The 11,932-nt window shown below is 39.2% G+C and overlaps 1 protein-coding gene across 1 annotated transcript in view; it reads right to left on the minus strand.

The window, feature by feature from the left end:
- MICU2 (mitochondrial calcium uptake 2) overlaps positions 1-11,932 on the minus strand; it is a 129,911-nt gene that overhangs the window by 51,395 nt on the left and 66,584 nt on the right. The window contains exons 4-5 of the mRNA XM_019524813.1: positions 11,290-11,337; positions 6,100-6,182 (exon numbers count right to left, since the gene is read on the minus strand). Of these exons, the coding sequence (XP_019380358.1) occupies positions 6,100-6,182; positions 11,290-11,337 (131 nt within the window). The remainder of the gene's footprint in view (positions 1-6,099; positions 6,183-11,289; positions 11,338-11,932) is intronic.

An 11,932-nucleotide genomic window follows, 5' to 3' on the forward strand; every position in this document is an offset into this window, starting at 1 on the left:
GAGAAGCCTTGGGGCTGGGGCCAGTGGCTGGGTTTTCCCAGCCCTGGGGCTGCGCAGGGAAAGCCTGCAGGAGTTCCATGTTGGACCTGAATCAAATAAGTTTCATACTACATGGATCCAGGTTCATCTTAAACTGGGTTCTGCGATTTTTAGACCGGTTTGTGTGCATGGAACTTCTGTACAGTTACAGATTTAGACTGATTGCCAGTCACTGAGACAGGGTCTGTAAGTGTAAGTTCTTCACTGGGAGAAGCTACGGGGTCTGTAAGTATAAGTTCTTCACTGGGAGAAGCTAAGTTTAAATCAGGTGGCCATTTTGAGCCTGATTTAACCTCTCCAATTGTCTGCACTTAGCTTGGAAGTTAAGATACCAAGCAAGAGGCAAAATAAACTAGGTGGAAAATAGTTGTGACTGATTTTCTTTGGATGCCAGTCATGGCACTATAAAGGCCAACGGATTTTGTTAGTTGCATGTTTACCACAAGATCCTAATTTCACTTACTAGGTGTGCAAATCTGATTCTATTTCACCTTGCTCAAGTCTCTGAGAAACTATTAACATATATCTTGTCCATCTTAGCTTTAAGCAACAAGGAAAAGGAAGACCCACCCATCTTTTGCATTAATGGTTTTTCAGGGACTTAAGTAAAGTCTAATAGGATTGTACTTAAAGCCCTAATAGGTGGAACATGATCTAGGCTAAAGTTTTTTAATTGGTTAGCCATATAGATGCTTGATGGCTTCATGGAAGAAAAAAGAAACAGAAAATATATTAGAAGTGGAGAAAATAAAAGCAAAAAAAGTGTCACTTCAAATGAGATTCTGATAAACCAGCACTAGTTGTATTTTGATAAAAATTCTCAATTTCACACTGAAAGCTTGAGGAATAGGATATTCTTTCATTACATTATAGCTGATATGTAAAATTTAAGGCTTTATGAAAATTCCTTGTAGTGCTTAATCTTGGGAGCTATGACTTTACAAGCAGTAAAATATTCACTTCTCATAAATGTAGTCATACAATAAGATTCCCTGCAGTGATTATTTTCACGTTCTGCTCTGAAACCTCCTTGTTCTTTCCCGAATAATAAATAAGATCACTCAGCAGGAAAAACAAATCTCATCTAATTTCTAGGCCTGTTTTTCTGGTGAAGCAATTCTATGGCCTGCTCACATCCTTAGAGACAATTTTGAATTCAATGATTTTCATGAGCTTGCATTACATTTTGTGTGTTCTTACCACTCCCATTTTAATTCCTTAATATAGTATGAAGAAATACAAAGTAGCTTAACCTACAATGACTTCCATTTAATTTGATTGCCTCGGCAGGAATCACATTATTTTTATTGATTGCATTGTGTTTTTTATCACCTATTTTGATGACTTTCAGCTGTTAATATTGGATTGGATAATTCAATCAGAATTAATTGAAACAGGCAATGACAATTAGAGATGATTTATCATGTACAACATGAGTGACTTGCAATATATTTCTGAAGGTTTCTCCTTTCTTGCTTTCCTGAAGCAGTATATAGTTAAAGAGGTAGCAAAGTAACATTTCAGCACACTAAACTTCATGCAGCCAGGAGTCAAATTTATCTCCTTTAATGGACTTACTTTTACTGGCTATATGCTGCCCCTACACCTTCCACAGACCAGGGTCACTGGAGGCAATTTCCCTATGGCTCGACAGGTCTCAGAGACTGGGGAGAGGGGCTTTTTTCTGCTGCTTGACTTCTTCCAAGGACCAGAATGAGACAAGCTGGAGCTATCCCCCACACTCTGCTTCCATATCTTCCACAGAGCAGGGTGAGCCGGGTGCCCTGTGGAAGGGGCAGGAAGCAGTAGCAGCTTGACTCATCCCAGTCTGTGGAAGGCACAGAGCATATCTCCACAGCTCTCTTCCTCCCAGAGAAGGGGAAGAATTAAGCTGTTGCTGCCCTCTATTCCTTCCTCAGACCTAGTCATGGCACAAGGGCATTTACTCAAGGGCAAAGCTCAGCCTCAGTTTGCCTGCCAGGAAGGTGTAGCTACAGGTTGGAATGCCTGTAAACTTGACTTTTCTCAGAAATTTGCAGCACTAGAAATGAGTGCCTATGCTTAGCCTCAGCGTACTGCTACTTTTTAGTTGAACAATATAGCTGTAATGGCCATTTCCATGACTGAAGTATTTTTAAATTGCCCTGATTCCCATCCAATAGGATTAACAGGATCGGTAAGTACGAATGAAAAATACAAAGGAAAAAACCCCCAGCAACTGTTCTATAATTCGGTCTTATTTTTCATCAGCAGAGTGATATGAACACTTTAACAGAACAACTTCTTCACAGCCATGAGTTTCTACACTGAACCTGTTGAGAGCGTGTGGCACTGTTAAGTCACAATAATTAGAGGCTCATGGGAACACTACCCTGGGAAACATTGTTCAGTTTCAGTAACAGTTTTAAAAAAGGTACCACTAAGCATTAAAATACTTTTAAAAACAGAATTTAGGTGAGCTGGATTCTGTTAACAACCATGTGCAAGCTGGGAAACAGTAAAAACCACACAAAGGACTGACAGCAAGAAATATATGCCAGCAGTTGCTGTGCTAATACTCCAAAATTTAAAGTCAGTGAAATATATTCTGTGGAATCTTTGGCAATTTCCCAGTCAAGCAGGTGATTTTTATTAAAGTTCAGAGTTGACAGATTCTACTGTATTTCTGACTTTGTCCAAAGTACTGGGTATCATTAGGGAGAACAATTCATAAAGGAGGATAGCAGTCACTTTTGCTTCTTTAAAAATGTATCTACAGCCAACAATAGGGATTATGCTGCAGTTCATTAAAACAGAGGTTCCATTAATAACACTTTTTACTTCTGACATGAATTATTTAAGGCTACCTTCTTACGTAAAGAACCTCTTACATACTTACCGATTTTACATGCTATGTAATTAACATTATTTTTAGAAGCCTAACAATAAACCTTTTTCCTATTTTTCTTTTCCTTTTGCAGAATACTGATCTTTCCCCTCTCTATTATTGCACAGCAATTTGAAAACAATATCTCTTTGCTACTTGGGCCTCCTCTACACATTACATATATTATGCAATTACCTGATGAACTGTGCAATTACTTCAGATTGGCTACACATGCAAATTAACTATGGTGTTGTAAACAGGTCCAACCAGCTATAAAGTTACTGCTGGAAAATGCGTAATAACTTTAGAGCTGGTTTCTACCCAGCTCTAATTTGCATGTATAGTCTTTGTCCTGTGGTTGAGAGCCCCATCCGCTGACAGAGCTTCCTGCTGCAGGGGTTGCTTTGTGCATCCCCATGGCTGGAAGATTGCAGCTGCTCCCCCTGCACCAGTAATAAGGCATGATGGGATCTAATTCGTGATCCCACAATCACACCTCCTAATATGCACGTGGCATGGCAGGAAGCACAATTATATAGATAATGCATTAGATCCCACTGAGCCTTTACCTGCACATGCAGAGGGGCCATTGCAGAACAACACACCTGATTATGAACAATTCAGAGGGAGAGACGGATTTTTCTAAAGTCAATATTAAGAACACAGAATAGGAAGAGCCTCCTAGGTCACTGAATCCAGTCCTTCAGAAATTAGAAGACTTCTACAAATCAAATCCATAGCAAAACAACAGAGTCAACCTTGACAAAACACAAGACAATCTGCCACAGGTAAGGCAGGGTGACCAATGTCCTGCTGCTGCAAGGGATGTTAAAATATGCTTGAAAGATCCCAGGAAGGCAACCCCCCAGTCCATACCAATCTGACCATGGGGTAAAATTCTTTCCTGACCCAAATATGGCGGTTAGTCTGACTCTGAGAAGAGGGGCAAGACAGGAACCTCTGGTTTTAAGTCCCAGCACAAGCATTGGCACACACAAGTCAAACCCCAGCCTTGGCTGCAACCAACACCCAATGCCTCTGAGAAAGGCTTAAAAAAACATTTCCTGACACAGCAACAGGAGGGGAAAGAATTCCTTCCTAAACCCATGCAGCAACCAGCAAAGCCCAGAAACATGGAAAATACCCATAGTTACACCTAGATTATCCCTGACCAGTGGCTGTCTAATCTCTTCTTGAACACCTCTAATAACGAAGGGTCCACAACTTCCCTAGGCAGTCTATTCCACTGCCTCACTCTTCTAACAGTGAAGAATTTTTTCCTGATATGTAATCTAAATATACTTTGTTCCATCTTCAAGCCAGTGGTCCATGTCCTAGTCTCTGCAGCAAGTGAGAAAAGGTGTTTTCCCTCTTCTTTATGGCAGCTGTTCACGTATTTGAAGACTGCTATCATGTCCCCTCTTAAGCACCCTTTCTGCAAGCTGAACATGCCTATTTCCTTCAACCTCTCTTTGTATGTCTTGCCTTCCAAACTCTTTAACATTTTTGTCATCCCCTGACCCTCTGTAACTTCTCCACAGCCTCTTTAAAATGTGGTGCCCAAAACTCCATACAATAGTCCAGATAAGATCTAATCAGTAATGAATACAGAGATGCTATCACCTCCCACGTTTGACACCTAATGCTGCTATTGATGCATCCCAAAACTACATTTGCCTTTTGTGCAGCTGCATCACGCTCATATTGAGTCTGTGATCTACCACAACTTCTAGATTGGGGTCGGCCATGTTTTTTGGCTGGAGTGCCAAAAAACACAATACCTACCTTGGAAAGTGCCAGAGTGCCGGCATGCCAGAAAAACAAAATGAGGGCAGGGGTACATGGCAGGATGCCCTGCTTCTGTCCCTTGTCTCCCACCCAAAGCCCCTGCCCCCCAGACTGGGCTCTGTGGCTGTCAGCAGCTACCCCACCTCTGCATAGCTGCTGGAGCCTGGCCTGCTTCCAGCAGGGCTTGCAGCATCCCAGCTGCCTGCTGGTAGCAGCCTGGAATCCCAGCTGGCAGCAGCTACCCAGAGCCAGGGCCGGCTGCAGCCGGGAGACTGCAAACAACTGATGCCTGCAGATGTTCTCATCTTCTGCCTCTTCCTCAGCCTTTCCACCACAGAGTGCTTGAAAGTGGTTGCTCAGTCTGCTCCTTTTCAATTCTGGAGACTCTCTTCCTTTTAGTAGTCGCATGCTGCCACCTCCCCTTTTCCTTTTGCCTGTCCAGTACCAGCCTCATGTAACTCCAAGTACCAGCCTCACATAACTCCAAGTAATCTTTCTTTTTATTGACAAAATGCAGTGTGAATATCCATGTTTCCAAACTTTGACTTTTTTTCTCCAGGGCAGACACCAGATATAGATGAAGTGTCTTGACCCTCCGGGAGGAACACAAACATGGCATATTGTGTGCAGGCCACAACTGCTGACCCAGCCACCATTCATGCCTCATTTACCCCCTGGAGGATATGTAGGCTGTAAACCACACAAACTAAACACCCAGATCTGTGCCCAGACTCCCTCCCTTTCTGTTCCTCGCTCTGTTTTTTTTTTTTTTTGTAAGGGGCTGCCTTTTATAAGCCTGCTTAGCTTAGCTCCATCCTTCAATTAGACAGAGGAAGCCCCATCAATCAGTCACTGCAGAGGGGGTAAAAAACAAACAAACAATCCCCCCACAATAAAAACCCCCATAAACACCCCCCCACACAGCAGGCACTAGGCAAACACTAAAGCACCAGTCAGACACCCAGAGTCAAGGACTCAAGGCAGTCCTGCTGCTGAGTTGCTTATCTCACAGCAGCTCCCTCTCTGCTTCAGCCCTTCAGAAATTAGAAGACTTTCCTTTGATGGTCTTTAAAGATAGGTCAAACTTGGGATATAGTCTACTACTATCAATCCATTAACAGAGCTGTAGATATCTGTATGTGTCTTGTAAATATAGGCGAAAAGTAAGCTTTACCAAAATTAACTCAGGCCTGAATGAACTAATTTTAAACTTCTACAGTGATACTTTCTTATATGCAAACTTCTCATAATAATCCGTATTAGCAAATATTGTTTTCTGTACTGCGAGATATGATCATAGCTTAGATGCAAAGGAATATACTCAAATAATTTAATGTATTTTCATTCAGTGGATAACATTTGTAAAATTGTGTATACACTTCAAAATTGAGTATGAATGCACATACCTTAAAGAATTCCTTCTTCTCAACATGTTTATTGCCATCAGTATCCAGCATTTTAAACGCAATATGAAATCCAGACTGTGGTTCTGTAATGAAGTGCAAAAATACATATACATTTCTATATAAATATTTAAGGCAGCTAAAACCTTGCCTGCAGCTTCAGTTCTCCATAGTTAGACAGGTAGTTCACATTTCTAACAAACCACATGAACCATAACAGGTATTATATGAACAATGGAAAATAATTTTATAATAATTTCAAAAGATGGTTGATGGGGTGGTGGGTAAGGAAGCATGAATTGTGCCTATACAATTGTTTTTTCTTAACTTGTATGAAAATTAATGGCCTAGCACCTTTTTCTGTGTATCCCTTTTATGTGTCTCCATTGTCCCTGACCATTATTAAGCTCTACTTTTATGCTGGAGTGACCTGGAAGTGCCTTTGAAAGCCAATCAATATTCCCAAATTGATTAGATGATTCACCATAGGGTGGTCTCAGGAATATTGTCCTCTTAGAGACAGGGTATACAATAAACACTTTTTTCTATCTCCACTGCTTTAGAAAGGAAGAGATTGGATTTGTAAAATTACAATAAATTCTCTCAGGTGGTAGCATGGGAATTAGCAAGAGCATCACTGAGTCAACACACATATTTTTTTTTAGGACCATATTTTTAACTTCTGTTAGGAGAAAATTCACTCTACACAATTTTTAGCTCTCAGTTTACAAACAAACCTACATTTTATAATTTTTTGCAGTTGGCAGAATTATATGTTGTAATTATTTCACAAAGTTGGTGCCACTTCTTCAACCAAAAAAACCCATGTGGTCTGAGTTGTATGAGAGCATTAGGAAAATACAAAGCTGTCTGAACTGGTCTTATTTTGCTGATTTGAGATGACCAGACCCATTAATGGATTGCCCTACTAGCTACACTACACAGGAATAATATAGTGATAAAATGTGTTTCGAGACCACTGCAGGAGCAAGCCAGCACAGTTAATTTGGGGGTATTTGCAACTCTATTAATAATTCTGCCCTAGACAAACTAGTCAGACATGAATGTGGAACATCTGCTTTCATTCAGTGGGGACACTAATGCCTTAAAAAATTAAAGTTTAGTCCAAAGCGCAATGAAACATGACATCCCTTGAAACCCCATGAGGCCATTCAGAAAGTTTTTGGAGACAGTCCATTAGCCACTGACTGACAAAAATCTATATTTTTTTAACTTTATGGTAACAAAAGCTTATATTTTTTCAGATTGAAAAATATTGACATGTTCTTTTCTACTTTATAGTCAATGTAATAAAAATATTATAGTTTGTCTTTATATGTCATTACCTCTCCATCAGCTAATTAACATTTTCAAGTTATTAAGTGTCCTAATATTTTATAAATGTCACTGCAGTGTACTAATCAGAACTCTAGAGAAAACCCCCAAGCTGACTGAGTGATGATACGATGGGCTAAGCTAGCTTCCTCCTTATATAAATGTTTCTTTCTATATGTTTTGCCAACAGCATTCACTTATTAAACAGTATCAGGAAACTATGCTATAGCAACTTTAATTCTCTAAAGTGTATTGATTTATTATATAATGATTCATAACATCTGGGTCACAACTTATATTTCTTAAAAATAAAGTGGCTAAAGCCACTCACATAGTTCACAACATGCCATTCTTATCTGATATGATGTAACCCTTTGTGGTATGCATTTATAAAATAAGCATACTTCAAAGTACTCAAACATATTTGTGTTTAACTCCATAGTTAGACAAAACTGTAGAATCTGAAAATCAGATCTTCATGTTAATCTGCATAGGTAGGTTACACTGAGTACCTTTCCTGCAAACATTATCTCAAGCTTCTATAAGTATTAATTGGAATAAAGCTTTTGGTAGAGGTATCATGCTCAGTTTATAGTCTCTCACTAGGAAGAGGCTCCAGAAATCCCTAACAAGGGAATGCAGTTTAGCATTCCTGAAAAAAAGACATTGTGTAGTCAAGGCACATGTGAGAGGAAAGGGGATAGATACTGCAGTGGATCACATAAGGCCTTCATTTGGCAAACATTTTTGAAGATGAGTCTTAATACCCAGAATATAGATGGTAGCAGTGTTTCCTAGTAGATACAGGACTCAACTGGGACTAAGAAGATCTGGAGAGTCTATTCTACTGGTGATCTACTGGGTCACCTTGAAGAACTCATTCTACTTCCTTCTGCCTCAGCTTTTTCAATTGGAAAACTGGGATAATTATACTTACAGGCATTATTATTACTACTACTACTACCACCACCACCAGATGTACAGAAACAAGGAAGAGGCCCTACTAGGTTGCTGAACCAGACAACTGTATGGGATTTGGGAGACCTTATTAAAAAACACCAGAGAGCAACTTTGAACAATCTGATTGTTTCTAGGAAGATGCAATGATTCACAGACATGTAGGCTACATAACTATGAAATATCCAGAGCTGATTGACATGGGATACTTCTTAGATACAGATGGAAGGACTAACAGTTGTTGACATTTGCTTTCAGAATGATGTATATGATAACCTTTTGTGTAATTTAAGAAGCAAAATTATTACTGGATTTTCATTCTGCATAAAAAGGTTCCTTTGTTTTTTTGCAATTCAATCCACTCCTATACGGCAAATCCTGAAATGCTGCTGGATTGTCTGAAAAAGCAGAAACTGCTTACTTTGATACTGTTTCACTTTCTTATTTGAGCTAAAGCATCAGTGCTGTCTTACTCTCAACCTAACAACTCTTGAATTGAAAGAAGTAGGATCTTTTGCTATCCTATTTACTTAACTTTTAATTAAAAAACGTACTACATAAAATAAATACATTGCAAAGAAATGATCTTTTTTGCAATGACTTTGTTAGATTTTTCCTAATGGGTTGAATCCCATGTGCTACCTCCCCATTCAATAAACCAGTGGCAGGTAATTCAGCTTGTATGGAAGGACATTCTCCTTCTTTGGAATATGTGAAAAGAAACAAGGCAGTTTTTCTTTAAAAATTTCTTTCATATCTACTAGTGTCCTTCTCTTCCTATCTAGTTTATACAGGATGTTACTTAGCAATAATTCTTTTAGGTAATCACTGCCTATTCAGATACACTTCTGAACACCTATTATGCATCTAATGCTCCTAATGCTGGATGCAACACTGGATGGGGTCACTATTTCTTAGGATGGCAGTATACTTATATGATTGCTTGGTTATACTGAAGCTGTATGCCTTACGGTATGCTTTGTACCAGCTGGAGCTTTCTGAGGGCTGACTGCTGTGAGATATACTACACTGCTCTAGTTCAACAGAGGTGGAAAAAGCTGAATAAGCATTATATAAATATGAAAGGTATAAAACCAAGGTGGGAAAATATCTCAAGTAGCATGTTTTCCAAGTCAAATATACTGGATGTAATAAATTAGAGTTACAGTGGGATCTGGGGTGCTCCTCCGTGTACAAATGGCACAATTTACCACTGCATCTTTAGTAAAAAGAGACAGTACTGTGATTGTGAATTCCTCAAAGTTCTTTCCTCTGCCTACAAACATAATCCCTCTCTCACCTAAGTTCAGCTTCCACCAGATATTCTTCATTTGTGAACCAATCTCTTTGTGCCACCTGGGCAGTGGTGGGATAGCTTTATGTGGTGATTAGAGCTCTGTTTCATGGGCATGTTACTGGCAACAAGGGCATGTTGTCAAAGCAGTTCATTTGCAGCTTAGTGTAGATAGTGAGCAAAAAGAACTGATTGATGCTTGAGGCACTCAACAAGGTGTAGATCTGGTGGCACCATTCCTTGGGTGTATTGTCTAAGGAAGAGTTCAAAACCACTTTCAACCAACTGCCTAGATTCCTGCCATCTCTCTTGGGTGAAGGAAGAACATCTCGTGAATGTGTCTTAAATGCTGCAGGAAGGTCCATGAAGATGAAAATGGCTGCTCAGCATCCACTGACATCCAGAGCTCTAAAATTTTTGGTTTAATGTATTAGCTAACAAGACTGAACTTATATGGTCATATAGTTGGACTGTACCACAGCTAGTCACAAGCCTCACTTTATAATGTCTATCATATGCATTTATGGAAACCTTCCATTAAAATTTCTCAGCCTTCAGTACAGCACATCAGACTAGCAAGGGGGAGGCAGCTTACATGAAGTATAAGACAGATTCAGCCTGTCAGCCCTCACACACATGCCCAGACAGGATCAGTCCTCACACACATGCCTGTATTACAAAGAGCTGCCATCACATTTGCAGTTAAAGTATGAGGCAGCTCCTTGGAAATCTTGATTCACTGTCTTCAGGAAGGTGGGTGAAAGAGTACCTTTTTTGCTCCAGGCATTGGAATCTAACAGTTTCCAGCCATCTCACCTATATCCTCCCTGCTCCTATGGCATTCAACTCAGTCTTGTGACAGGCAAATAAATGGCTTCCACACCTTCTGGTGAGTCAGGCCAGAAGGGAGTGCTATTATAAATTACCAACAGAATAGAAGGCAAGAAGAAGAGCATTCTGATTGCAAATAAGGGAGAAAGGGAAACAAAAGTCAAGGGAAGAACACACAAAAAAGGGGAAAAATGGAACCAATGGAAAGGAGGAGGAGAAAACAGATAAAAAAAAAAAAAGCCATGATAACAATGGTCTCAGGCAGTGGCACGTGGGAACAGAAGTTTCAACAAAAATATTCTGAACAGGAGCTATTTAGATACTGTCCTACAAAATGTCCTGAGCATAGTAATGACAGACCACTCATTTCTTCTGTATTACTGTGATAGTATATTATACCACTGAATGAGGCTATTTCCTAATCAGTAAACATCTCATTATCAAACACAACTAACACATTGCTACTAAAAAGACTCCTTAGTCTCTGCCCTTGCTCATTTTTTTGTAAATGGCTACATATCCAATTCTTGACCTTGTCTTGCAGGGCTTATCAAGATCTTTAAAGTGCTATCACTAACCACAGATGATACCTGGAACCAGGGTACAGACAACTGAGGCAATATCCATTTACATTATTTCCTTAATGTTCCATAGCCACATATTTCACTATAAAACCATGTTAGACATCACTGTGATGGAAAGTTAGAAGTAATAAGAATTTGAACTATTGGGCAGTGTTACAAATTAGACATTCCTTCATATAACAAAATACCTACTTGTGAGGATTGTCAGCAAAAACAAGTACTCCGTATATGAGATCAGTCCTAAAATAAAACAGCACCGAAGAGACAGAAGCTTTAAGTTGTAACATCAGCATATTATTTTGCAGTAGTTATAACAAGACTTGCATATTCAATCTTTGTAAACTTATAATGTTAAATATTCAGTAAAATATCAATGTATTAAGTAATGATAACTTAGAAATTAATATTTTCTTCAATCATTGTTACTTAAACAGAATTGTTTTACTACATTTTTAATGCTCTGGAAATGAATTTCTTTTCCCAGTATCTCAGCAACATTCAAATCAAATTGAGTTAGGTTTATTGGTATTGATAAAAGGTCTGCATTAAATCTCTGGATTTTCACTGAAAATATTCAGTATTTATATGAAGATGAATAAATTAAATGTATTTTGTCATATATAGTACCTAGGAGGCAAACTACTCTAATGTTCCTCTGAAGGATCAAAGTATTTCATCCTTTGGCAGCCTTGACAAGGCGGAGAATAGCTTCTCTCTAATTCTCAAGGGGAATATGGCAACACGCAAAGCTGCCAAGCTGCTAGATTGCACAGATAGTACTGCTGGGCCCTGTGCCAAGAGGCGTCGTCTTTTTTTTTTTTTTTTTTTAAATAGG

This window comes from Gavialis gangeticus, unplaced genomic scaffold (genome assembly GCF_001723915.1).
Source record: "Gavialis gangeticus isolate Ggan-Ray unplaced genomic scaffold, GavGan_comp1, whole genome shotgun sequence".
In the NCBI taxonomy this organism is placed as follows: domain Eukaryota; kingdom Metazoa; phylum Chordata; order Crocodylia; family Gavialidae; genus Gavialis; species Gavialis gangeticus.